The 27,110-nt window shown below is 33.3% G+C and overlaps 1 protein-coding gene across 1 annotated transcript in view; it reads right to left on the reverse strand.

Annotated features, from left to right (window-relative positions):
• LOC145259599 (ATP-dependent zinc metalloprotease YME1L-like) overlaps window positions 1-27,110 on the reverse strand; it is a 97,911-nt gene that overhangs the window by 25,428 nt on the left and 45,373 nt on the right. The window contains exons 10-15 of the mRNA XM_080117254.1: window positions 14,669-14,761; window positions 13,940-14,072; window positions 10,356-10,418; window positions 9,860-9,972; window positions 9,686-9,730; window positions 7,781-7,891 (exon numbers count right to left, since the gene is read on the reverse strand). Of these exons, the coding sequence (XP_079973380.1) occupies window positions 7,781-7,891; window positions 9,686-9,730; window positions 9,860-9,972; window positions 10,356-10,418; window positions 13,940-14,072; window positions 14,669-14,761 (558 nt within the window). The remainder of the gene's footprint in view (window positions 1-7,780; window positions 7,892-9,685; window positions 9,731-9,859; window positions 9,973-10,355; window positions 10,419-13,939; window positions 14,073-14,668; window positions 14,762-27,110) is intronic.

Consider the following 27,110-nt stretch of genomic DNA (forward strand, 5'->3'; position numbering starts at 1 on the left):
AAAATATATCACACTCCTAAACAAGGCTTTTATAATTTAAAGAAATAAGGAATAGAATTTGAAAATTTGTTAAAAGAAATGTTCAAAAAATATATCACACTCCTAAACAAGGCTTTTATAATTTAAAGAAATAAGGAATAGAATTTGAAAATTTATTTGTTAAAAGAAATGTTCAAAAAATATATCACACTCCTAAACAAGGCTTTTATAATTTAAAGAAATAAGGAATAGAATTTGAAAATTTGTTAAAAGAAATGTTCAAAAAATATATCACACTCCTAAACAAGGCTTTTATAATTTAAAGAAATAAGGAATAGAATTTGAAAATTTGTTAAAAGAAATGTTCAAAAAATATATCACACTCCTAAACAAGGCTTTTATAATTTAAAGAAATAAGGAATAGAATTTGAAAATTTGTTAAAAGAAATGTTCAAAAAATATATCACACTCCTAAACAAGGCTTTTATAATTTAAAGAAATAAGGAATAGAATTTGAAAATTTGTTAAAAGAAATGTTCAAAAAATATATCACACTCCTAAACAAGGCTTTTATAATTTAAAGAAATAAGGAATAGAATTTGAAAATTTGTTAAAAGAAATGTTCAAAAAATATATCACACTCCTAAACAAGGCTTTTATAATTTAAAGAAATAAGGAATAGAATTTGAAAATTTGTTAAAAGAAATGTTCAAAAAATATATCACACTCCTAAACAAGGCTTTTATAATTTAAAGAAATAAGGAATAGAATTTGAAAATTTGTTAAAAGAAATGTTCAAAAAATATATCACACTCCTAAACAAGGCTTTTATAATTTAAAGAAATAAGGAATAGAATTTGAAAATTTGTTAAAAGAAATGTTCAAAAAATATATCACACTCCTAAACAAGGCTTTTATAATTTAAAGAAATAAGGAATAGAATTTGAAAATTTGTTAAAAGAAATGTTCAAAAAATATATCACACTCCTAAACAAGGCTTTTATAATTTAAAGAAATAAGGAATAGAATTTGAAAATTTGTTAAAAGAAATGTTCAAAAAATATATCACACTCCTAAACAAGGCTTTTATAATTTAAAGAAATAAGGAATAGAATTTGAAAATTTGTTAAAAGAAATGTTCAAAAAATATATCACACTCCTAAACAAGGCTTTTATAATTTAAAGAAATAAGGAATAGAATTTGAAAATTTGTTAAAAGAAATGTTCAAAAAATATATCACACTCCTAAACAAGGCTTTTATAATTTAAAGAAATAAGGAATAGAATTTGAAAATTTGTTAAAAGAAATGTTCAAAAAATATATCACACTCCTAAACAAGGCTTTTATAATTTAAAGAAATAAGGAATAGAATTTGAAAATTTGTTAAAAGAAATGTTCAAAAAATATATCACACTCCTAAACAAGGCTTTTATAATTTAAAGAAATAAGGAATAGAATTTGAAAATTTGTTAAAAGAAATGTTCAAAAAATATATCACACTCCTAAACAAGGCTTTTATAATTTAAAGAAATAAGGAATAGAATTTGAAAATTTGTTAAAAGAAATGTTCAAAAAATATATCACACTCCTAAACAAGGCTTTTATAATTTAAAGAAATAAGGAATAGAATTTGAAAATTTGTTAAAAGAAATGTTCAAAAAATATATCACACTCCTAAACAAGGCTTTTATAATTTAAAGAAATAAGGAATAGAATTTGAAAATTTATTTGTTAAAAGAAATGTTCAAAAAATATATCACACTCCTAAACAAGGCTTTTATAATTTAAAGAAATAAGGAATAGAATTTGAAAATTTGTTAAAAGAAATGTTCAAAAAATATATCACACTCCTAAACAAGGCTTTTATAATTTAAAGAAATAAGGAATAGAATTTGAAAATTTGTTAAAAGAAATGTTCAAAAAATATATCACACTCCTAAACAAGGCTTTTATAATTTAAAGAAATAAGGAATAGAATTTGAAAATTTGTTAAAAGAAATGTTCAAAAAATATATCACACTCCTAAACAAGGCTTTTATAATTTAAAGAAATAAGGAATAGAATTTGAAAATTTATTTGTTAAAAGAAATGTTCAAAAAATATATCACACTCCTAAACAAGGCTTTTATAATTTAAAGAAATAAGGAATAGAATTTGAAAATTTGTTAAAAGAAATGTTCAAAAAATATATCACACTCCTAAACAAGGCTTTTATAATTTAAAGAAATAAGGAATAGAATTTGAAAATTTGTTAAAAGAAATGTTCAAAAAATATATCACACTCCTAAACAAGGCTTTTATAATTTAAAGAAATAAGGAATAGAATTTGAAAATTTGTTAAAAGAAATGTTCAAAAAATATATCACACTCCTAAACAAGGCTTTTATAATTTAAAGAAATAAGGAATAGAATTTGAAAATTTATTTGTTAAAAGAAATGTTCAAAAAATATATCACACTCCTAAACAAGGCTTAGCAAAATTGCTTAAAGATGCCTTCACAATGAAAATGTTAAAATTCAAACATTTATGATCTCACATTATGTACAGAAATGGTTCTGAATTTGTTTTAAGATTTGTAAACATAAAATGCAGAATAAGGTTTGTGATTGTTTTTAGATTGCTTTCAATTTATATATATATATATATATATATATAGAATTCAAAAAAGAGTTTTCAATAGGTCCCACTTTGTCAATTAAGCAGCAACCCCTGTCCCATCGCTACAATGTTGCATCTCTGTACCAGTTTTACATATATTCTAATGGAATGTGCTCTGATGAACTTCTTGCACTTGTGCTCCCTCGATGTATATATTCCTGACAAACCCACTTAGCAACCAAATCACACCTCTTCACTGCTGAGGTCCCTAAATGCCAGAAAGCTTTCTATTCTAATATCTTTTCCCTCACCCAACTAGACTTTGGAATTCCCTTCCTGCAACCAGCTTCTCTGACTATACTAATATGCTGAAATTTAAATGTAATTTGTTTTAAGATTTGTAAACATAAAATGCAGAATAAGGTTTGTGATTGTTTTTAGATTGCTTTCAATTTATATATATATATATATATATATATATATATATATACATACACACAAAACCATAACAATAATAATAAAAAAAAAAGAAATAAAATAAAAAGATAAGATCCCTTAAGATTCAATGAACATGTGGGAAAGATGAAAACTCTTTCAGACCCATAAATTGTGACGTAGACAAACACTGATTTTAAAATTTCAAAGCAACTTTATTAACAAAATATAATGGGGGAAGAAAATAAAATAAACAAAAACAAGATAAAAAAAATTTATGGGAATGAAAAATCTTATGTCAATTGTCTATGCATGCCAAACGCAGAGTATATCAAATCTATTCATATATCTATAAAAGTGAAATTGTCTGTATCTGTGTGAGTACATATTCCTACCAAACTACTCTGTCAATTTTCAGTCTACAGACTCAAGATTTGACATAAGGGGTATTGAGATTTGGGAAAATCTTTTTAATCGGTTTTGTGCCAGAAATTTCGCTGTCAAGGGGTCAAAGTTCAACTTTGGGTCTAACCACTGGAAATTTTAGATGTAGGTTACTTGGACATGGATCAAACCTTTTCATTTGATTTGAGTCCAAAACAATAAATGTTAAGGGGTCAAAATTGGGGTCAAAGTTCAAGCTTTTTAATCGTTTTCTTTTGCCAAAAATTTGGCTTCCAAGGGGTCAAAGTTAAAAGGATTTGTTCTTTGCGGTCTCTAGCAAACTATTCAACGAATTTTGGGTATAAATATTTGAAATTTTACATAAAGGGTATTCAGACATGCAGCAAGCTTCTTAATCAGTTTTTGGGCAAAAATTTGGCTGCCAAGAGGTCAAAGTTAAAAGAGTTGACCTTTGAAGACTCTACCAAATTCCTCTACCAATTTTGGGTCTAAACACTTGAAATTGAAAATGTAGGTTACCTGGACATGAGTCAAACTTTTTAATATATATATATATATGCACATAAAGTTATGAACAGTACATAGGGCTCAGGCAAAGCTGGACGGAATTGTTAGTAAAAAACAAAGAGCATTAGCCTGTTGACATAGGAGAGAATAAGTGAGAGAAAGAAAGAGGGGGGTACAAACTCATAGTTCCTTTTTTTATGTTTGTTCTTTCTTTGATGCTGGTTATACCTCCTTTTATTCGATTTGCTCTCTTTGCAATTTCTTTAATTTTCACCAGTCAATTCTGCAGCAAAATTTGCGTTGATAAATCTCATCTCTTCATTTGTATTTTTTCGTCTGCTACAGTATCAAGACATAGCAGAAATTTACTCCTTCAATCTTTATATCTTCTTTCGTATTCTTTATCTTGTTTAGAGACACAGCAGAAATTTGCCATTTTCTCCCTTAGCCTCTCGTCTGTCTCGTTTAGAAGCAGAACAGAAATTCATAGTCCCCTCCCCCTGCCTGTCGTCTTCCAACCTTGTTTAGCAGTCCTCTCTCTCTCTCCTCTTTTTCTTCACCGTGCATACTAATACATAATCCAATTTTCGCATAAATTGGATAATCCAATTTTGGAACTATGACTATATAAATATATAATTATCATTTCATGTATAAATTGCTCTATGATAAAGTCAGTGTTTGTAGATTTTGATAATCAATAACTTTCCTAAAGAATAGATGTTTGCAGACAAACAAGAACTGGAAACAGTTTAAAAAATTTGACTGCTAAGTTCTTAACAAAAATCCTTTAATTTTATTCACATTAAGACTATTTTAAAGGTATTTCATTATTCTAAATTTTATTTTTGGCTAAAATTAAATTTAAATATATAAATTAACTTTATTTTTTCCTGAAAGGTCATCAAACAATGAATTTTTTTTCATCTAGGTTAAGAGCAGTATCATTCAACTTTCTATGAAAGTTATATTTATAAAAAAGTAAACAAAAGTTAATTGCAAGATGTGTGCGTGGGGATCTTAAATAAAATATATGCATTTTAAATAAACAATATTTTTGTAAGATTAAGTCAGCTTTTCGTAAAATGTCACATGTAATTTATTACAAAATCAAAGCGTGTATAAATTAGAAAAAATCCATCAAATGGCAGTTTCAAAAATATGTAATGATTTCAGAAAAACTGATTTTGTAAAACTAAAGTAAAATAAATTACCAATTTAAAAAGAAAATCCTGAAAATGTCATCTTTTCAGAAAACATCATCTCCACTTTAAAAACAAAACAAGGTACATTATATATTAAAAACAAAATAATGCAGATCACATTTTCTGACACACCCACAATTTGAGGAGTAGGTGGAGTGTGGAGTTTAAATTTCATCACTCGGTTTTACTTTGCTTCTTTTTTTTTTTTGTAACCTATGTAATTTATTTGGATCCTGGGTAACATTAGTTAATATTGCAAGTATATTATAAAATAGTATATTACATATATATTATTTTACTTCTGTATTTACTTCAACATGCTCAAGATACGAGTAGAGCTTAGTAGTAGTATAAAATATACTTATGTCGGTACTCTTGCATAACTTGACCCGAATTCTCGTGAATTGCCGTCAAGCATGGATCGGCCAAGACCGGCAATTATCGGTAACAGACACAGACTAATGGAAAAAAACCCAAAACAGACCGGAAAAAATACAAATAATCAAAAATAACAAAAAAACCTATCTTGAAAAATGAAAATATGTTTATTTCATTTTAGTATTTAATTTTTTTCTTCTTTTTTTTTTTTTTTGCAAAATATTTATCAACAGAAAGTTTGTTTTTTCTCCAAGAAAAGATTTTTTTAACCGTATAATTGTTAGGTGTAAGTACAAGTTTTTTTTTTTTGTAATCATTTTTTTTTTTTGTAATCATTTTTTTTCCCTGGTTTTTTATTTTTATTTTCAAAACTTGTTGTTCAGTCAATTTTTTTGGTGGCACTGTCCATTTGTACATCTCCAGGAGAAACCATCCTTTACATACGATTCTTTAAGTAAACATTTGTGTTTACAATTGTTGCACCTCATTTTTTAGGGACAGCAATTTCTTCTGACAATGAGATTGTCTGCATCGATGTTTTCATGTCTTTTTCTAACATGTATAGATTTATTTTCTTGCCTGTCATTTTTCTGTTTGGCGAATTTCAAAATATATTTGTCAACTTTTTTTTTTTTTTTTTTGTTGGTTTAGTCGCTTTCTTCAAATTCGAATGTCATCTGCTTCCATTTAGATAGCGCCTTTTCATTGGCTAATCAAACTCCCAAAAATTCAATTAAAAAAAATAATAATAAATAACTAATCAGAAAATAAAGTCACCCCCGCCCCCTTAATATCACCTTAAAAATTACTAAAAACCTAACAGAAAAAAAAAAAAAAATTAAATAAATAAAATAAAAAGTCGAGTTAGTGATTCAACATTTGAACAACATTCGGCTGACACCGATGATTACCGGTTTCGCCTGATCCATGCTTAACGGGAATTCATGAGAATTCGGGTCAAATTATGCAAGAGTACCCTTATGTCAATACAGTGGGGGACAATGTGCTCGATGAAGCAGCTAGTCATAATGCAGGCAATCATCATGACATCAGACAATATTTAATGTTGTATCATGAAAAATATAAGACAAGTGACTCTCTGGGCCACAATAGTATCACACAATAGCAACATTCTGTTGGTTTTATATACTGCTTATGTATATGTGGTATCAGTAGTATTAGTTAACTAATTTGCATATTGCTGTGCAAGAAGATACTTTATTACATAAATATACTTTGTTATAGTTTTTTTTATTTTTATTAATTCAAACGATTGTTTTAAGGTTAATATAACAAATAATTCAGTTTAAGAATATTGTTTTATTTTGTTGACAAATGTTTAGCAATTCAATAAAATTCAGAAATGCCAATAATGGTGAGTTTTCTCTCTTTGTTATAAAGACAGACAGTTCCTTTTAAACCATTATTGTGTTCCTCTCAAAGCCCATCATACTCTCCCCATTACCCAGGCAAATTAATTTCTTCTTTCTTTTCATTTCAGCCATATTTAAAAAATAAATAAATTTGTATAAAAATTACCAAAATACTAATATTTATATGAAAATGTTTGTTTCGTGTCTACAACAATGAAATGTTTACTATTTAAAAGTTTTGTAAAGAACTGTGCCAAACGATAATGAGCTGGCAAAGTCATCTTGTTTCAACTATGCCTATTACATCATGTGAGAAATTTACATGATTGAAGGCCTATTTTAAAAGCTACCATCTATGCATTTTAGTTTTCCCTTTTTACTCTTATTGAATGCTCAAATTATCCAAATTTTTGCTTTTACACAGGGAATAACATTTACTATTTTATGTGAACCAAGTAGAAAACATTTTCTTTGTATTTGTAACATATATAAAAAAATCTTTGCAAAATTTAATGTCTTTTACTTGCTAGGATCTTTTGTGTTGTACATTTTATTTTTAGAGGTAAAAAAATTAATTGAATTCTTAGCATAATTCTCGATTTGATTACTTTAAATAAAGCTTCTGAAACAGTTCTTGGATGTGATAAAAGCCTTTAATGTCAAAAACCACGATTTCAATTGATTCCCTTGAAGAACAAACAACACATTTGATTAAACTCTGAGAGAAAATATTTTCATCTGTTTTCTTTATCCTATAATGTTGTTTTTTAGCGTTTTCATCTTCTCTACAAAAGTTGAAATGAGATAACAGTCATCATTCAATTGTTATTATATATATATTTTAGCCATGTAATAGAAAAGAACTAGATAAACTTAAATCTAACAAATTTCATCTTACCCATAAGAACTTTGTCTCTGGCATATTCCATGTGTTCCATGCTGACATTCGTTGCCCCGTCCATTGCTGCTTTCAAGGCTGCTTGGTTGACCAAATTCTCAAGATCGGCACCTGAGAGAAAGATAAATAAAAAAAACTTTAGAGTCAGGCCCTGTGTTATATTATAAAATGGTCTTTTACTTAATTACCTCATTGGTTATTTACTCTTTTTTTAATGATCTTGTTTAATTCTTTTTTACAGTCCATGATCGTCTAGTGTATAAGCCTGTCTTAACGGAGTGCTCATCTAGTTTCTGAGTGTGGGTGCGTGTGTGTCAGAACATAGAATAATACACATGACGACATACCTGTCTTTTGCTGGTACCTTTCTCTGTGAGGATTTGCCAACATCTTGGTAGAGCTGGTTCTGTTCAACAAAGATGCATGCAAGACAGGAACCCAAGTTGTTTTTATATATATTTTTATTCACTCCCCAGGCATTTTGTCATACAAAAAAAACTGGAGTGAATGACAATCTTTGGCTTGTGGTTTCATTTGGAAACCGTCCCCCATTTGTGGGGTGCCTGTTTACCTCATCTAGTCTCTTTGGTGTCTAAGAACAAACACATTAAAATTAACTCAGTTTAATCAAACCGGAACCCCTGACACATCAGATCTGATCCCTGTTTGCATACCTTTCGGTGCAACTTTATTAGTCACAGAGTTTGATTCATCTCACAGCATGACCCTTTGACCTTTTCTGCATCTTCCTCAACTAATTGTTTCCTATGATTCAGTCTATTGTTTATTTCGCTAGATAGATAGACAATTAGATAGGCAGATAGATAAACAAATAACTGAATAAATGCTTTCTACCTGGCGTTTACATAATACTTGTACCCACCAAGAAAAACTATGAAAATTAATAAAGTTAAATGTTTCTTATCAAAGGCTCCTGAACTGCCGTTGAAAAGAAAAATCCTGTTTTCTTTTTAAAACAAATTCTATTACAATTATTAACACACTTAGTGCAACAGCTTTTAAAAGTCACTAAAAGAAAACATGAGAGATAATAAAGATGGATAGAAAGATAAATAAACGCATGGTCAGAGAGAGATTAGTTTGGAAGTCAATTTCTAAAAGCTATCCAACCGAATATGATGATGAACAGAAAAGAAAGAGCAATATTGAAATTATTACTTTATTCATTTGTCAGATGATAGTTGACTTGTTCTCTGACTTTTAGAGAAGAGCCGACAACATACTCTGGAAGAACATCTTAAATTATGTATGTCAATAATGATGAGTTTGGTTCATTTTTTTTTTTTTTGACCTCCAACCACAATGCTGAATCTAGTCATTTCGGTAAAAATTTTGTTTAAAATTCTTAATATGTTCACATGTTATTCTTGGTGTAAATTTTGGTTTGGTTGTTTTACAGTTTTTGGGTTTGATTGTTACTGGGTTTTATGGTATGTGGACTCTTGATTTTTATGCCAAAACCACACATTTTGTTTATATACAATTTGTTTTGAAAGGATATATTTTATAAATAAATTGTGTGAAAATGATAGATTCTATTTAACCCATAAATGAAACCCTCAAAGATACAATGACTGGGTCAGATGGATCTAGGAGTAATGACAACAGGTGACTCCAAACTCCTAAATTGTAGCTCCAACACTACATATAATTTAAGGGAACACTAGCTCTTAATATCAAATAAAACTTCCTTATTTCTATAACTGTATGACTCAAACAAACAAGTTTTATCTTTTGGCAAATCATCTTAAAAAAATATTCAAGAGTTGTATATTCTTTGTTGATAAAAATCAAGAATGTATGGTAGGAAAGTTTATAAGTCAACGAAAAAATAAACAAAAATGTTAAAATGGTTTCAAGAAAACATGGATTTTAAAAATTTACCTGTAAATCCTGTGGTCCCTTTCGCTAAATATTCAACATCAACATCTGGAAAAGAAAAAAGTTAATTCAATTTTAAAGAAACATCTTTAAAATTTTGGTTTTGGTTTTAGAAAAAGATTTTCAAAATAAAATAGAGTTTTTATGATTCAGCCAAAGTAGAAAATGAAGACGTACCACTTTCCATTTTGATCTTGCATACATAATATTCGAGAATTTCTTTCCTTCCTCTTAAATCTGGTGGAAAGACTCTCACTTCAACATCAAAACGACCTGGACGTAAAAGAGCTCTTCAAAAGAGGAAAAAAAAAAAAGCTTGATTAAATAAAACTTTTCTTTCTTTTTTACAAATTAATGTTAAAATGAAAATGTTCAGAAAACATAAAATAATAGTGAGGAATATAAAATTTTTATTCACATTACTGGAAACTTTTATGATCATTCTAAATTTTTTCTAAGTTGAAGTAATTTCGTACATGAAAATAAAATTCTAATTTTTTATTTTATCAGATTCATAATGTTTAAATGTAGAATAGTTTCCTTTAAAATGAAATTAAAAATGTTGACAAATGAAAAACGTTCATTAAAGAATTTATAATTGTTCGGCAAGATGTTCAAAATTCATAAACAATAGCAGTTAGGTACGAGAGGAGTGCGATATTACAGAACTCACTTATCAAGGTTGTCTCTTCTGTTTGTTGCACCTAAAACAATAACTCCTTCATTTTGATGAAATCTGAAAAAGAAAATTAGAAACAATTTTAACAATTTCAAATTTTGTCCACATTGAATGTCAAATACCAAAAAGTTTCTTTAAATTTGCAAATCAAAAATTATCAGAAATATTTAGAATTAATTTCAAATAAATTTGCTTTCAACAGAATTACTAAACTTATTTTAACAATTAACATAACTTTCTTCATTAAAATCTGGCACGTCAAAATACTGATGAATTTTTACAAAAAATTTGCACAATTCAGAGACATTTAGTCATTATATCTCTCCAAAGGAATGAGTAGATAGAACTCTAGTGTAAAAAAAAAAAAAAAAAAAAAAATGATTCTTTTTAATTAGTAATGCCCACAGACCAGAAAAACGATTTATATATTTCAAGGTAGTCATATTTCAGAAACCAAAGCACTTCAAGCCCTCAAGTACCACCATTTTGTTCAGAAATTAATCTCCTTTCACTTGCTTTAATAAATAATAAACTACATTATATATTTGAAGAGTTTTTAGGAAAGTAACAATAAAAATGTTAATGCTATGAAACTGCCATTTTGCATCATTTTTTTGACCTCCGCAGTGTTTAGAAGCTCTGTACCACTCCCCTATGAGGAATTTCGTCATGAAATTTGCAAAAAAAAAAAAAAAAAAAAACATCAATCTCACTCATTGTCAGAATACAAAATAAATTGGTCCATTCATTGTTTTTGTTGTCTTAAAAATAAAACTTTAATATGACATGTTTCAAACATTTTTTTCTAAATATTTTTCATTCCCTGAGTAAATAATTGTTTTTACTTTTTTTTATGCATTAAAATTATAATTCTGTATTGATTTCTCTTTTGGTAACAATGCTTTTAAATAGGGCCTTCCCCCAAATTGTACCCTGTTTACAGCAAAAGTAAATTTAAGTAGAAGCACTAATAATTACAACATAAGCAATAGCAGCTGTTATCGGCTTTGTTTGAAATCAAGTTTTATGAATTACGTTTATTTTGTAAAAAAAACTTTTCTTCTGTTTAAAATTAATGCAATTTGTGATTCTTTTACAAAATTTCCTTCAAGAAATATTGGTTTTCAAATATATTTAATTTTTGAACTTTAACTGTAGTAATAAATAACTTTATAGTTGCTAATTAAAAAAAACTAAAGATTATACTCTTTTAAAAAATTATGTGAAAATACCCTAAAAAACTTAATGGAAAAAAAAAAAAAAAAAGAAAAAAATGATAACAAAAAGTTTCCTTGATATTTTTTCTATTTGAAAAGTTAGTGTGTGTGTGTATATATATAAGTTACGCTGTCATACCATTAACCTTAAATCTGAGTGACAATACTCATCCTAAAAAAAAAAAAAAAAAAAAAAAAATTATCCTTTGACCCTACCATTAACCCTAAGTCCGAATGGCACCCATTTCAAAATAAAAAATTTCTTTCACTAACTCTATGACAAGCTATTGTACAAACCATATGAATATAACACAATCATCTAAAAAAGACCCCGCAACCCATAAAAAATGCACATGATATGTCTCATAGATAAAATAAATTAACTGCTCTAAAATGCTAGAATGGCCTGGAAACGGTTGATTAATTTACATTAAATTTATGTTAAACTAATCACCCACACGAAAATAACTGTTTTTTTTTTTTTTTTTTTTTTTCTGACAAGTTTTCAGGGTAATCACACATAATTGCCACTAACCCCTACCACTAATTTGAAATCTGGGTGGTAAGCCCCCTCCTCCTCTTAAAAACACATGATTGTCTTAGAAAAAAAAAAAAAAAAATCAGGATTTATTTCCCCATAGAAAAATGGTTAACTGCCCTAAAACAGAACGACCCTAACACATAAGAGTATTTTACATTAAATTTTTAGATTAAATTTATATATATTTTTTCTTTGTTTTTGTCAAGTTTTTCAGTGTGTTCATATTTGATTGCCTAAAAGAAAAAAAAAAAAAAAAAAAAAAGGAGAAGGGGGGTATCACATTTTGGAGAGGTAGGTGGAGATGACTTAGTAGGTGTTTATATATATATAAAAGCGGAAATGTATGTATGTATGTATGTGTGTGTTTGCTTTTTCTGTATGTCTACAAAAGGCTTTTTTGGCCGTCATTCTCGGTTGGCTCGCTCCTTCTTAAAACCTTTTATATGCTGTCTAAATAATAATATCTATGACTAAGGAACTCGGGTCGGAGCTATCTTTAATTTACCCGACTTTTATAAGCTATTTTCGAGATATTTTTTGATCGCCGCATAGCGGGGAAAACAGAAACTGGTTTCCAGCGCAAAACTAGGTCAAACATCAGGCGACTTTCTCGCACCTGCTAATTTTACTTTATAAACGTCAACTTAACACGCTTATCAATTCATCTGTTCCCGTGGTCGAGATAATTAGGTCGCAGGGTTTTTTTCCATTTCCTTTCCACCTCCGCGTCAAAGGTTCAGGGTTCAAGCCTACCTTTCTACTAAAACTTTTTTTTTTCTTTTACACCTCCAAAAACCCGGCCAACGATTTTTTTTTTTAACAGGGTTGTTTTGATCTACCCCCCCCCCCCCAAACACACACCTCCAAACACCCGGGCAACACCAGGTACCCCTCGCTAGTCTACAATAATACCAAAAAAATATTGCAATATATTGATTTTTAAACAATGCTAAATATATATTTCAGTTTCTTGTACATAAAATGCATAACAATACAAGTTTGAGTTATTTAACTTCTTTTTTTAATGCATAAATGGAATTTTTATGGTATTGCAGCATATTTATGTGCATTTATTGCAGCTATTTGGGAACCATTAATTTCTGGAGATTTTCAGTGCCATATTCAGAATCCTTGCATAAAACAACATTTATATGACAAATTTCATCGCTTAAAAATAAAATGTTTAGTAAATGCTATATCTTGAAGATATAGCATTTTTACTGTATTAGTAGAGTAAAAAATGTGACAAAATGCATATGGTCTTAAAGAGGGAAAATATCCTAATGTGTAAGGCACAAAAACAGTTATAACTTCCTTATCTTTTAGTCAGATTAAAATTTTTTTTTAAAGATTCTTTGCTAGGTCATCAAACTGTCTATGTCTGCCATTATTGAGACATTTTAAGCCATTTAAATTTTTTCATGTGTATTGCTACTTTAATTCATATTTTGGTTCTGTAACTAAAAATAAAGTGCAAAAACATTTGTATGTCATAATTTAGATCATTTTTGTATCAACATATTCAAAAGTTCAGCTTTGGCTTTTAGTTTCACTGAATCTTATAAAAAAAATTTAAGAAAAGAAATTATAAAAGACTGCATTAGAAAGAAACAAAAACTATTTTTGTTTATTGCCTACTTTTGTATTTTGACAAACCATAATGAATCATCTTACATACTTAAAAAGTGGAGTGAGATTTTTCCCTCGACAATTGATGAGTTTTATAGTTTTAAAACCAAAAAACAAATGTTTTAACATTGATTTCTGTGCATTTCATTATCATACAAAAAGTACATTAAGAGAATGTTTGAAATACTCACCCATCCATCTCAGAAAGAAGCTGGTTGATAGTTTGGTTAGCATAAGGATGGATCTGGGAACTTGTTCGCTTGGCACCAACTGTATCAATTTCATCAATAAAAATTACACATGGTGATCGCATTTTACCTGCAGCTGGAAAGTCACAAGAAAGCATTTTATCTTCATTTGATATTATGTCTTATGCAGTGGTTGCGGACTATTTTACCCGGCTAATAAAGTTAGTAATGCTAGAACTGAAAACCTGTAGAAAAGGTTAGAGAGTGCAAGGCAAAACTATTTGAATAAAGTCTTAAACTAGTAGAAACAGTATCAGAAAAAATGAAGAAATTCATCATTCAAAAAGTTTGTTGTTTTTAGAAATTGTTTTTTTTTTTTTTAAACTTTATTGAGTACTATAGATGTATGACCGGGCTTCAATTATCATTAACTGAAGGCGGATTTGATTAAATATATAAAACAATCTTAAATACAACTCAAATTCTGATTGGGAATAAAGTTTGAGCTTCTATTTCTGTTTATAGGCACTATCTTTGGATTTTGGTTTTGCTTTCTAAAATGTGTTAATTTCTTTTATTTAAAATTGACCTGATTGGGTGGGGGGGGGGATACCTCACAAATTTTCTTATTGAATTGTAAAAAAAAAAAAAACCCTAAAAACTGAAGATTTATAGAACAATGTTTGCCAAAAAAAAAAAAAAAAAAAAAAAAAAGTAAAATGGCTTTCTTACCAAACAACTGTCGGACTCTTTTTGCGCCTGTTCCAACAAAAATCTCATCAAACTCTGATCCTGATGCATGAAAAAATGGAACACCAGCTTCACCTACATAGAAAAATAAATTTTCTATTAAAAATCATATATGATTTCTCACATTTGTGTAGCAGTGAAAATTTTCATTTATGAAAGAAAAAAAAAAATTAAATTGAAATGCAGAAAACTCACAATTTCATAACCAAGTAATTATCATCAAACAGATTCGATTTAACATCTGTTTTACATACTGGCAGGTGTTGGACAAAATACTGTAAACAGATTTTATTCAATTTAAAAAATTTGAACAAAAAAAAATAAAATAAAATAAAAAAACGCTGAGGGAGTAGCATTGCATATTATGTCTATTTTGTCATTATGTGACAAGGACTGTGGACTGGATAACGTCGGGTTGTCTTGCTTGTTGCGGATCAGTCTTCTGGGTGGTTCTTTTAACACGAGTTCAAGAGATTTTGTATTGTTGGATGTAACAGTGATGATGGTGATGATGATAAGATAAATCTGATTTCTTAACAGATAATCCAGATGACCCCCCCCCCCCCCAAACCAAGCTGGATCACAGTTGGGATCATAAAATGAAGCAGATTGTGAATCTGTGGAAATGACCACTTGAGTTTTATATGAGGGGCCACCAGAAACGCAAGTAGGTAAACTGTCGAGTGGTTTTAATTATTGGGTTGACCGTGAAATCACTTTAGAAAGAGGGTTAACTATGATGACCGATTCACTTATCCTACCTTATACATATGGTCTTTGGGAAACCCTTCCCACGAGTAATGGTAAAGGGAGAGACAGAGAGGGAGAGACAGACAGATAGAGGCAGAGACAGAGAGAGAGAAAGAAAGACAGACCCAAATAGAAAGGGGGCAAAAACTAGAAGTTATAGATAATATTTTTTAGCCAGTTCGGGAGAATTCGTTGGTGAGGAGAGTCCGTTGACAGGCCGTTGGACGACCTGTCCAACGGCCTGGCTGAAAAAAAAAACTTAATTTAAACCATTATAATCCTGCACCTAGAAGTAAGTCTGATTTACCAAGCTTATGAAGGCTCCTAGCTCATGTCCTTACTGAGACTATACCTGTAACAACATTGAATAATTAATGTTACTAAAAAGACTTTGTGATTTCTTTTGTTGTTTGCCTGTGGTTGTGAAATAGATTCTTCCCTACACCGATGTTTCAAGACGCAGCAGAGGAGAGCGACGCACCTGCCTGTAAAAGTGGACCGCCTCCTCAACAGCCAACATCAGACGACCAGCCGAAGGATCCTTGTGGTAGGGTTACCGACCAGCCATCATGAGAGCAGAACTGCCACATGAACTTAGGGTTATGCACGAGTTGTGTGTTCAAGTAGACATACGATGAGTTCCAGCAACCAGCGAGTGTCTGGTATAGGTATTAAGGTCCTAACCACTAGACGAAAAAATGAAAACAAAGATAAAAACTAGACGATCAAGCCACGACAGGGAGTTATGAATAAGTCTTCGCAGTTTAAAGACTTTTAATTCACAAGGAGTTGGAGAGTTAAATGTTCTCAAAAGCTTTTGAAAAGTTTTGAGGAAGATTAAAAGTTGTTGGAAACTTGAAGGGTCCAGACACAAAGTTATTGAATTTTATTTTATTGTATTTTCAAAAATGTAACCCTGAGCCGTCGGGAGTTTGGTTACCTTTAAGGTGTGGCCCAACTCTGCTCCCAGTGATCGACCCCATAGGGTTATAATTAAAAGAAATAACTAAATTATGTAAAGAATTACTAAAATAAAATTCCAACAATTTATAAGATGTCTTATCGATTTTATAGCAAAACCAAAATTTAATGACTTGTATCTTTATTGAATTGTTTTTCTAAAAAATGTTAATATTTTTTCATTACAATAAATTAAGAAAAAAACAGCAAAAATTGAGTGAAGGTAAAGGTCAGTGAGCAAAATAAAATTAAAAGTTAAGACATTCTGGCAATTGCAGATAAATGGAGTTAATAATAAAGAAATAAAATATTTTACTCTTAGTTCATTCAACCATTTTAAGAATGCATCATCAGTAATATCGACATGATCCATAACAGCAAAGGCGGTCTGAAATAGTAAATAAACTGAATGCTGTTAACCACAGCAAAGAATGGACAGAGTAACTCCTAACCAAGTTGACAATCAACTGCTTTTGAACATCAAACCGTTGAACAAAGAATGTGAACGTCTGAAGCAAATGAAAACTGAAATGAAGATTGCAATGGAACAATCAGATGACACATTCTCACCATTTACAATAGAGGAACTTAAAGCTGCCATGAAGCATCTTAATCCAGGCAAGGCCTCAGGTTAAGCTGTCATCAGCACCGAGATGATACAGCACTTTGGTCCAAGGATACTCAAGTGGGTTTTGGTGCTCTATAACAGCTGCATCACTAAGTATCAAATTCCTAAATAACTGTTCTCCTTAAATTGGAGAAACACCCAAGTCTAGCTACGAGCTACCAACCCAAATCTCTGCTGTGTCCTATTTAAGGTCTATGAAAACCTCATCCTCACATGAATTGCTCTGACCATAGAGTTCTATCTAACTCCAGACCAATCTGATTTTCAGCCCGGTAGGTCATGGGTGATCCAAGTATTGAACCTAACTTGATGTATATATACAAATGACATGCCAACATTCTGTAACATCCCTAGGTTCATCTATGTGGATGGCAGGTACCTTGCAACCTAATCAAATGACTTCAAGAAATCTCAACCCATACCAGGTAAAACTAAGGGGTGTTCATTCAATATTAAGAACCACCTAGCCTCAAGGAAGCTCAACATCACCTGAGGCCACATAGTCTTGGAAAGCACTGCATACCCAACTTATCTCTGTGCAACACTCGACAGGTCGCTGTCATACAGAACCCACATCAAGAAATTCCAGAAGAAACTATTGGCATGCAACAGCCTGCTCGTGATTCTGGCTAACAGTTCTTGGGGAGCTGAGGCACAGATGTTACACCTGTCAGCTTTAGCACTGTGCTACTCAACCGCAGAATACTGTGCAGCATAGTATAGACTCGTTCTGCTTATGCTGCAATGGTCGACATCGAGCTCAACAAAGCATGCAGGACGATTACTGGCAACCTGAAATCGACTAATCTACCATCAGTCTATAGAACGTCTGGAATCATTCTGCCTCAGATCCGTTGAGATGTGGTAATGAAAGCAGAGTGTGATAAGTAGAGCAAAAACAATCACCATCCCCTATTTGGATACTAAGAAGTGCCGCAGCAACTATCATCTTGCAAGAGCTTTGCAACTATCACAGGTCTTGTATGAACAACATTAACGTCCTTCCACTGCAACAAGAAAGCTCTTCTGGCATTGAAAGAAAACCTTCCAGCAGGCTTTGAACTCCCCCAGATTGATTGATTGATTGGTTTTACGGCATATCAACCTATGTGGTCATTTAATGCTGGAGTCCTTTTTTTATTTTTAACTATTTTTTATTGGGGAGGGGGGGGGGCTTTTTCAGCCTTTCCTCCCTTTTTTTTAAAATCGAACTAAGAAATTAAATGTTGTATTTATACATGGATGTGTGTATTTGGGTGACCTTAAATTTTCTTATATAAATTTACTTTCTTTAGGTATGCTAGAATATTTGTTGAGTTGACCTTTTCAAAAAGGTCCTCCATATTGCTTTCTGTATAATATAGTTTTCTAGTTGGGGTGAGGTCATCACACCCAACTAGGATATGTTTTACTGTGAGTGTCTCCTGGCATGGAATGCACTCTGGCGCCGATTCTCCATTTAGTATATAAGAATGAAGAATGAGTAAAGTTGGTGTGTCCTATGCGCAGCCGAGTCAGTATCACATCTTCTCGGCGTGATCTCTTGATGACCGGACATCGTTCCTTAAGTTTAGGTTTGATTGAGTATAATTTGCTGCCCTCTTGCTGACTCCACCGCAGTTGCCATTTTTCCTGTATCTGCTTTTATCTGGGGTCTAAGATCAGTATGTGGAATCTTAAAATTGTCAGTTGGAAGGTGGGAAGATTTTTTTGCAGATTTGGACTTTTTGTTTAGGTTCAGTTTTATTTCTACTTGTTTCATGGTCCATGAGGGTGTTTTAGGCAGTATGAAGTTGTGAATGCTAGAGATGAATTTTCGATTCTTCAATGCTTTCCTTCATTCGGAGCCCGAACGTTTTGATAGTTTTTCCCCTCATGTTGAAGAGTTTTTCATATTTAGGATAGAAGGTACATTGATATGCAGGGTTGTTTGGGCAAGACTTCAGTTTGAGTAAATATTGAAGGGCTAACTTTTCTCGCCTTAGATCTAGTGGGGGTTCATGTGCTTCTGTGTATAGACTGTTCACGGGGGAGGTTCTGTATGCTCCTAGGGCCAATCTTAGGCCAGTATGGTGAATAGGGTCTAGGCTTTTTATATATGATGTTCGGGTTGATCCATATATGAAACAACCGTAGTCTAGCTTTGAGCGGACTAGTGCTCTGTAAAGTTTAAGGAGTGTTTCCTTGTCTGCACCTCAATCGGTATGTGCTACCACTCTCAAAAGATTTACAGCTTTGTTACATTTTTTTTTCAGATAGTTTATGTGTGGGATGAATGTTAACTTTTTGTCAAATAAAATCCCTAAGAATTTGTACTGGTCAGTAACGGGTATGGGTGTTCCTTCCATGGTTAGGACAGGATCATTATGCATGTTCTTTAGTTTGCAGAAATGCATGCATTTCGTTTTTCTTTTAGAGAATCTAAATCCATTCTCTTCCGTCCATCTCGTTACTTTGTTTAAGCACAATTAAAGCTTCCTTTCTATTATAGATATATATCTAGATCTACAGCATATTAGGAAGTCATCCACATATAGGGAGCAATCTACCCCAGGGTTAAGGTTTTTTACAATGTTGTTAATTCGGATACTGAACAGGGTCACTGACAGTATACTCCCTTGAGGTACTCCATTCTCTTGTTCCTTCAAGTCCGAGAGAGCTGTGCCAACCTTTATTCTGAACCGTCTATTTTTTAAAAAAATTTTCAATAAATATTGGCATTCTGCCTTTTAGTCCAAGCGCCTTCAGATCCCTTGTAACACCGCACTTCCACACAGTATCGTAGGCTTTTTCCATGTCAAAAAATACTGCTGTTAAATGTTCCTTCCTTACAAAGGCTTCTCTGATGAAGGTTTCAAGTCTGACTATGTGGTCTATTGAACTTCGGTTTTTCCTGAATCCTGTTTGAAATTCTGTAATAAGATTCTCTGTTTCCAGGAACCAGATTAGTCTTTTGTTTATAATCCTTTCCATGATTTTACAAATGCAGCTTGTTAGAGCTATTGGCCTGAAATTCAATGGATCTGAGACGTTACTTGATTGGGATTGGATGTTTGAGTTTTCAGATTTGGGGATTGGTATTATTGTGGCCTCTTTCCAGGTCTCAGGTACGTTTCCACTGGACCATATAATATTGAAAATTTCAAGTAGGTATTTCATTGAGGTTTCTGGAAGTTTTTTGAGGATTTCATATGGAATTTTATCGGGCCCTGTAGCTGTGTCATGGGATTTAGTTAGTGATTCTTTTAATTCAGGCAAGGTAAGAGGTTGGTTGTATTTTTCAGTATTTTGTGATTTAAATAGAATTTTCTTCTCTTCCTTTTCTCTAATCTTTTTGAATTTCTCTGTCTGTCACATGATGAAATTTTTGATAAATTATCTGCCAGGTTATTGGAAATGTCTTTTTGATCGGTGTATATTTTGTTGTTTTTAGAGATGTGAGATATTGGTGTACTACTACACTTTCCTTCTATTTTCCTCATCATGTTCCAAACTGTTTTTGCCTTGGTATTCACATTAATTTTGGATATATAATTTCTCCATGTTGTTCTTTTGGATTCCTTTATGATTCGTCTGGCTTTTGCTCTGTTGTTTTTGAAGAAATCCAGATTTTCGCTTGTTGGGTACTTTTCGAATTTTCTCAAGGTAGCTCGTCGAGCTCTGATGGCTTTTCTGCATTCTTTTGTGAACCAAGGTTTGTTGTGATTGTTGTTTTCGGTATAGTATTATTTGCTATGTTTGTGAGTGTTTTAATGAAGTAGTTCAAATGGTCATCATCTTTCTTTTCGATAATTAATTGGTTTTTGCACTGTTCCTGGAAGTCTTCCCAATCTGCTTTATGTAGGTTCCATTTGGGTGTTTTTTGTTCAGTACTAGTACTTAGACTTTACAGGATGATTGGGAAATGATCACTCCCACAAGTGTCATTGTGTACTTTCCAATCATAGTCCATATATATGGAAGGATCACATAAGGTAAGGTCAATGGCGGTGAAAGTACCTGTTGCTGGGTACATATAGGTGTTTTTTTTTTTTTTTTTTTTTTTTTTTTTTTTTTTTTTTTTTACACAGTGATCACCACTTATCAAGGCCCGGAAGCCACTCAGGGATAAGGGTTATTGCAAGTACATTATGTTAGTGAGGAGATTTGATGAAGTGTTTAATTAGGGGGGGGGGCGGTTCATTAGGAATTTGTTAACATTAGACTTGAAGACATCCAAGTTGTAGTCCGGAGGGAAGCAGGCAGACGGAACAGAGTTCCACAGGCGTGCAGTTCTAAGAAAGAAGCTTTGTTCATGAAATCCGCGTTTTGATTTAGGCACAGATATAGAGTGGGGGAAATTTTTCACAGTGGATTCAGCTAGACGGGTGTTTTTCGTGAAAGATTGGCGAGGGGGGACCAGGGATTGGAGTTCAGACGAGCACCTGCCATGAAAATAACGATAAAACAAGGATAGGCTCGCAACGTCTCTTCTGTGGGAGAGGGGTTGCAGGGTAGAGAAAAGGGCATCCCCCACTAAACCACGAAGTCTATTTTGTACTCTGTCAAGGCATGATAGGCTGTTTTTGGCAGCTCCTGCCCAGATATGGCAACAGTATTCCATCCTTGGCTTTTATATAGATAGAGAATTGCATCAGTAGTGAGATATCTTCTGGAGCGGTAGAAGGATCCCACCATCTTTCCAGTGACCTTGGCAACAGACTTGATGTACATGTTCCATTTCAGATCAGGAGTAAAGGTCAAACCCAGAAGCTTGTCAAAACACGGGGCCTCACCCAGACAAGAGCCATCCATCACAATTGATGCCAGCTGGAGATCAGAGCGTTGATGATGTAAGGATAGGAGTTTGGTTTTGGATGCATTAAAGGTAACTAGCCACATCTTCCCCCACTGAACCACGCGCTCGAGATCAGAGGAGAGAGAATCCGAGAGAACTCCGTCATTTACAGCCATTGATGTGTTGCCGTAGATGGTCGTGTCATCAGCATAGATGTCAACGAATGATTTAAGTATGTGTTTAGGGAGGTCATTGATGTAGATCAGGAAGAGAGTTGGGCCCAGGATTGACCCGAGGGACTCCAGCATTTATATTGCAGGCCTCCGATTTTTGTCCATCTACCACTACTCTTATGAGCCTATCGGAGAGAAATGATTTAATGATTGAGAAAATATTTCCAGTTATACCGTAGCTGGAAATCTTGTGAAGTAGACCCTTATGCCATACTTTGTCAAAGGCCTTTGATATGTCAAGAGCAATTGCCCTAGAAAGGAAGCCTTTGTCAAGAGATTCACTAATCCTGTGGGATATAACCGTCAGGTCATCTGCGGTAGATCTTGCAGAGCGGAAACCATATTGTGTGTCACTAAGAAGGTTATTCCTGCTGAGGTGGTTGACTATTTCTCTATTTAATATTGATTCCAGCAACTTACTCATAACACAGAGAAGACTTATTGGTCTGTACTGAGAGAGAGATGACTTATCACCTGAATTCTTAAATACAGGGCAAACTGATGAGGTCTTCCAGGGAGTCGGAAAGCACTTCTCCTTAAGGCAGCGCTTAAATAGTTTCGTAAGTATGGGAGCAAGTTCTGATTGAAGCTTTTTTAACACTATAATTGGGATGCCGTCAGGGCCAGTTGCTTTACTGGAATCTAGGTTTTTTATTAGCTTGGCGACCTCATGCACGGATATTTGTATGTTACCTAGCTTGTTCTGTGTTATAGGAGGAAATATGGGGAGTTGATGGCCTTCGTCGCATAGGGTAGAATTAGCTGCAAAGTTCTTGGCAAATAGTTTGGCCTTGTCTGACGCTGACGAGATAATCTCTGGTCCATTGATAATGGTTGAGATAGAGCGCACACTTCTGTTCAGGATCCTATTTGTTATTTGCCAAAACTGGTGGGAACCAAGCCGCTGATCAGCTACCTTGGATTTAACAGACTGGGCATATAGCTCTCTTGCATTTTTTATTACTCTTTTACAGTGGTTGCTGGCAGTCCTGAAAGCAGCTTTAGTCTCAGTGCATCTATTACGTTGGTAGCTATGGAAAAAGTGATTTCTGTGTGCGATAGCAGCAGCACATTCTGGGGAGAACCATGGCTGGCTGGCTGTTAGGTTTTTGTTGGAATTTTTTAGATGGTATGAATTGGTCTATGCCTACAATTAACCATTCGGTCAGATCTGATACTATAGAGGACACTTCCTTTTTAAACATGGAGTGCAGAGGTAAATCAGATATGAATGTACGGAAGCTATCCCAGTCAGCCATAGAGTATCGGTATACAGTACGGTGGAGGGGTACGTCTGATGGCTTCTTACATTTTGTTTTTATCGTAACTGATACGACGGAGTGGTCGGAGGATCCTAGAGGAGAATGAACGGTACATGAACATAGCTCAGGGGAAGTTGAGAGAAAAAGGTCTAAGAGGCTTGCATATTGATTGGGTGTATCGAGCACACGGGTGGGTTCACGAACAATCTGAGTGAGGTCATAAGCAATGGCAAAATCATGACAAAACCTCCCCTCATCATCTGTCTTATTTGAATGGGTCAGCCATTCCACGTTATGGACGTTGAAGTCACCACAGATGTGGATGTTAGCCGAGGGATGTGAAGACAGTATGTGGTCTATTTTCTCAGATATGCTCTTAAAGATAGTAACTCTGCTGTTGTGGGGCCTATAGAGAGCAAATATAAATGCAGTGGTGTTAGCAAGTGCAACCCTGAAGCACATATAGGGTAAATTAGGATCTTCTCTAGAGATATCCCTGCCACATGGGAAGCCATCCTTAATGTAGGCACATATTCCATGCCCATGGCAATCTTGGGAGTCAGATTTAGCTGTTAAGTTAGAGTATCCATTAATTATGAACTCATCTAGGGAAGTGGTCGGCCCTATTCCAGTTTCACATAGAAATAATATGTCCGGTTTCGTCTCCTGTAATTGGGTTTCAACCTCTGGAAGGTTGGAACGTAGACCCCTGATATTGGAGAAGGAGACCTGGTAGTAGGGGTCTACGCTGGAAGATGGGGTTCTAGGTTTAATCGAGGTGTAGTTTTGATTATTAAGGAGGCATAGATTATTTTTATTTATTATGTTTTCTATTTCTTTTCCTTTTTTATTTGTTTCTTTACTTCCCCATATTACATTGTGACTGTTGAGATCTCCTAGTAGAAAAAAGGGTTTAGGGAGTTGTTTTATTAATTGAGTTATCTCAGTCTCGTTGATTGTATCTTTTGGAGGGATGTAGATTGAGCAAAGTGTTATAGTTCTATGTAGAGTCACTGAAACTGCAATTGCTTGCAAGTTTATGTTTATATTTATTTGTCTTTGAGGGACTTCATTCTTCACGAGTATTGATGTGCCTCCAGAAGCTCTGTCTGTATCTTTATTTATGTAGTTGTAAGATGTGTAGTGTTTTATGTTGATGGTATTATTTTCTTTCAGAAAGGTCTCCTGCAGACAGACAAGTGCTGGGCTCATATTTGTTATTAATAATGTGAGTTCATTTTGGTTTGCTTTTATCCCTCTGATATTCCATTGTAATATTTTGTTCATCTTTGGAATTGTGTTCAACTTCCATCGTCTCCAATCCCTCAAATCTATTTTCTGTCGGAGTCCCTGTTCGGGATATAGATCGGGATCTTTCTTTTCCTGTTTTTGTTTGTTTTTTTTTTTGTCTGGGGGGATTTTTGATTCTTTTCTGGCTTGTGATGTGTTTGATGGTTGTTCGGTTGTTTTTGTAGAAATGGTTTGTGGTTTTGTTTCTTTTTGTGGTTCAGTAGTGTCTTTACTTAATATTATCCTTGGATTGGTTGCAGACATTGCACTATTCATTTTCCTCATTTCTTCTAATAGTTCTTTCATTTCCTTAATTAGTTTGCTTAGGACATCAATTTTCTTGTCAGTTGTATCCGTTACATGTATATGACCATTTTGATTGTTGATTGGAGTAGTTTTTTTAGTTGCATCTGCATATGTTTTAGTTTCAATGATTTTCCTGGCCTCTGGGTAGGATATATTCTTTGTATGTTTTAGTTTGGTCACTTCTTTTTCTCTTTTCCATATTTCACAATATCTAGAGCCAGCGCCATGATTTCCAAGGCAGTTGGCACACTTGAAATCTTTTCTCAAGTCAATGTGTGGGCCGCTTTCTCCACATCTTCCACACACTGGTAATCGTGTGCACCGATCTTGATGGTGTCCAAACTTCTGGCACTTGAAGCATTGGAGGAGGTTTGGAATATAAATTTCTACATTTATTTTCATATATACAACTTTCACTTCTTTGGGTATGGTGAGGGAATCAAAAGTTAGTATATATGTGTTGGTATCGATTTTCTCACTGTTTTTTTTATTTGGACTCTACGAATATCTAACACATTCTGTTTCTGTAAGTTTGTCTTGATTTCCTCCAAGGGACAAAGTGCAAGTTCGTGGCTTTTCACAACTCCTTTGCAGGTATTTAGGGTTGGATGTCTGTAGCATTTGACTTTGATGTTTTCAAATAATTTTAGTTTCAATATTTCTTTAGTTTGTTCTTCGTTATGGGTTTCTATTAGTAGGCTGCCGTTAAATTGTTTTTTAATAGACTTTGGTTTTAAAGTTTTAAGATTTCTTTCGATTTTAAAAGGTGATAGTTTGCTCAAAGGAGTTTCCTCTATTGATTCTATTACTACGAATGTTGAGTTCCTTGGTTTTATCGTCTCTTCCTCTGACATCAGAGTGGGTTCTCTTTGGGTGGTTGGGTGGTTTTTGGGAGGAATAAGCCATATATTTTGTTTTCTTTTTTCGTCATCTTTGTTCCCCACCCACCTCGGAGTCCTATTTGGGAAGAGCCTGGAGGAAACCCATTCGCCCAGCCTCCACAGGGATACAATGATGATATAACCGACTTTGGTGGTATCATAATGATTATCTGTTCTCTCTTGACTCTTGATATTGCTATGGGATCTGTAGCAATCCTGAGGGGTTTACAGCCTTGTCATCGATATTCACACCTAATCGATTGACCCTCAGCCACCGCTTTCCATCATATATTAGGGAGTAGGGTTATTTGTGGGAGAGGGGGGATGTGTTGTGTTAGTAGTGAGTTTTTGGAATGGGCAATATATAGTGGGGCTTGGCGTGACTGGCCGATTGGTCAGATCGGGCCTCTCCGACTGCCCGTCTTGTCGAAGTAAGGGCCAAAGTAATGTGTTGCGGTGCCTAAACTTCTATGTATCCTGGTCTAGGTTCGCTCAATCACCAGGATCACGTCCTAAGACATTACGGGTAGCAACCCACGGCTAACTGGTTGCCCCATTGAGGGATTTTTACCCTCTGCAGGGGGGCAGTCGGTTTGTTCTCATGCCCTACCGACAGGGCAAAAAAATAAATAAATAAATAAAAAAATAAATAATTTAATAGAATATATTTGTTTTCTTTTTCTTTTTTTTTTGTTGTTTCTTTTCCTTTTTAAAATCTGTTTCTATTTAACCCATAGTTGGGACCCTAACAGGTACTACCACTCCGGGGTCAGGGTGGACCTGGGAGCAATGGCAATTAAGAGGTGGCTCCACACTCCCCAAAGCCCGTAAGCCAGACCTCACCATCGGATGTAGTTTAAGGTCATATCCAGGACCGGAAGTAGGGTAGGAAAAAATAAAATAAAAAAGGGGAGGGAGATAAGCTGTTGTTTTTGTTTTTGGTTTTACAGAACATAATTAAGTTTTACAAAAAAGATCAGAAAACAAAAAAACGTCAATGTAGACGCATTTCGTCTCAGGAAGCCACAGGAACTCCCCCAGAAATAGTGGGTAACATTCAACTAGGCCCAAACGAAGGTTGCCAAAACACTGAATAACCTGCACAAGTGGGAATGCCACTGACACTGCCTGACAATGGATCTCGAAATGGAGTGAAATGCATTTTTCAAAAAGTGTGACTCTCGAATCTTAATGTCTTTACATCAAAACAACAATTTAAAAAAAATCCAATTCTCAAAACATTATTTAAAATTCTCTATAATGCAACAATTTTTAAACAGTCTTATTCTAATTGTAATTTAATCTCCCCCACCCCCCATAACAGGTTCTGCAGATTA

The sequence above is a fragment of the Euprymna scolopes genome, chromosome 35 (assembly GCF_053919585.1).
Source record: "Euprymna scolopes isolate OS-2025 chromosome 35, ASM5391958v1, whole genome shotgun sequence".
Classification (NCBI taxonomy): Eukaryota; Metazoa; Mollusca; class Cephalopoda; order Sepiida; family Sepiolidae; genus Euprymna; species Euprymna scolopes.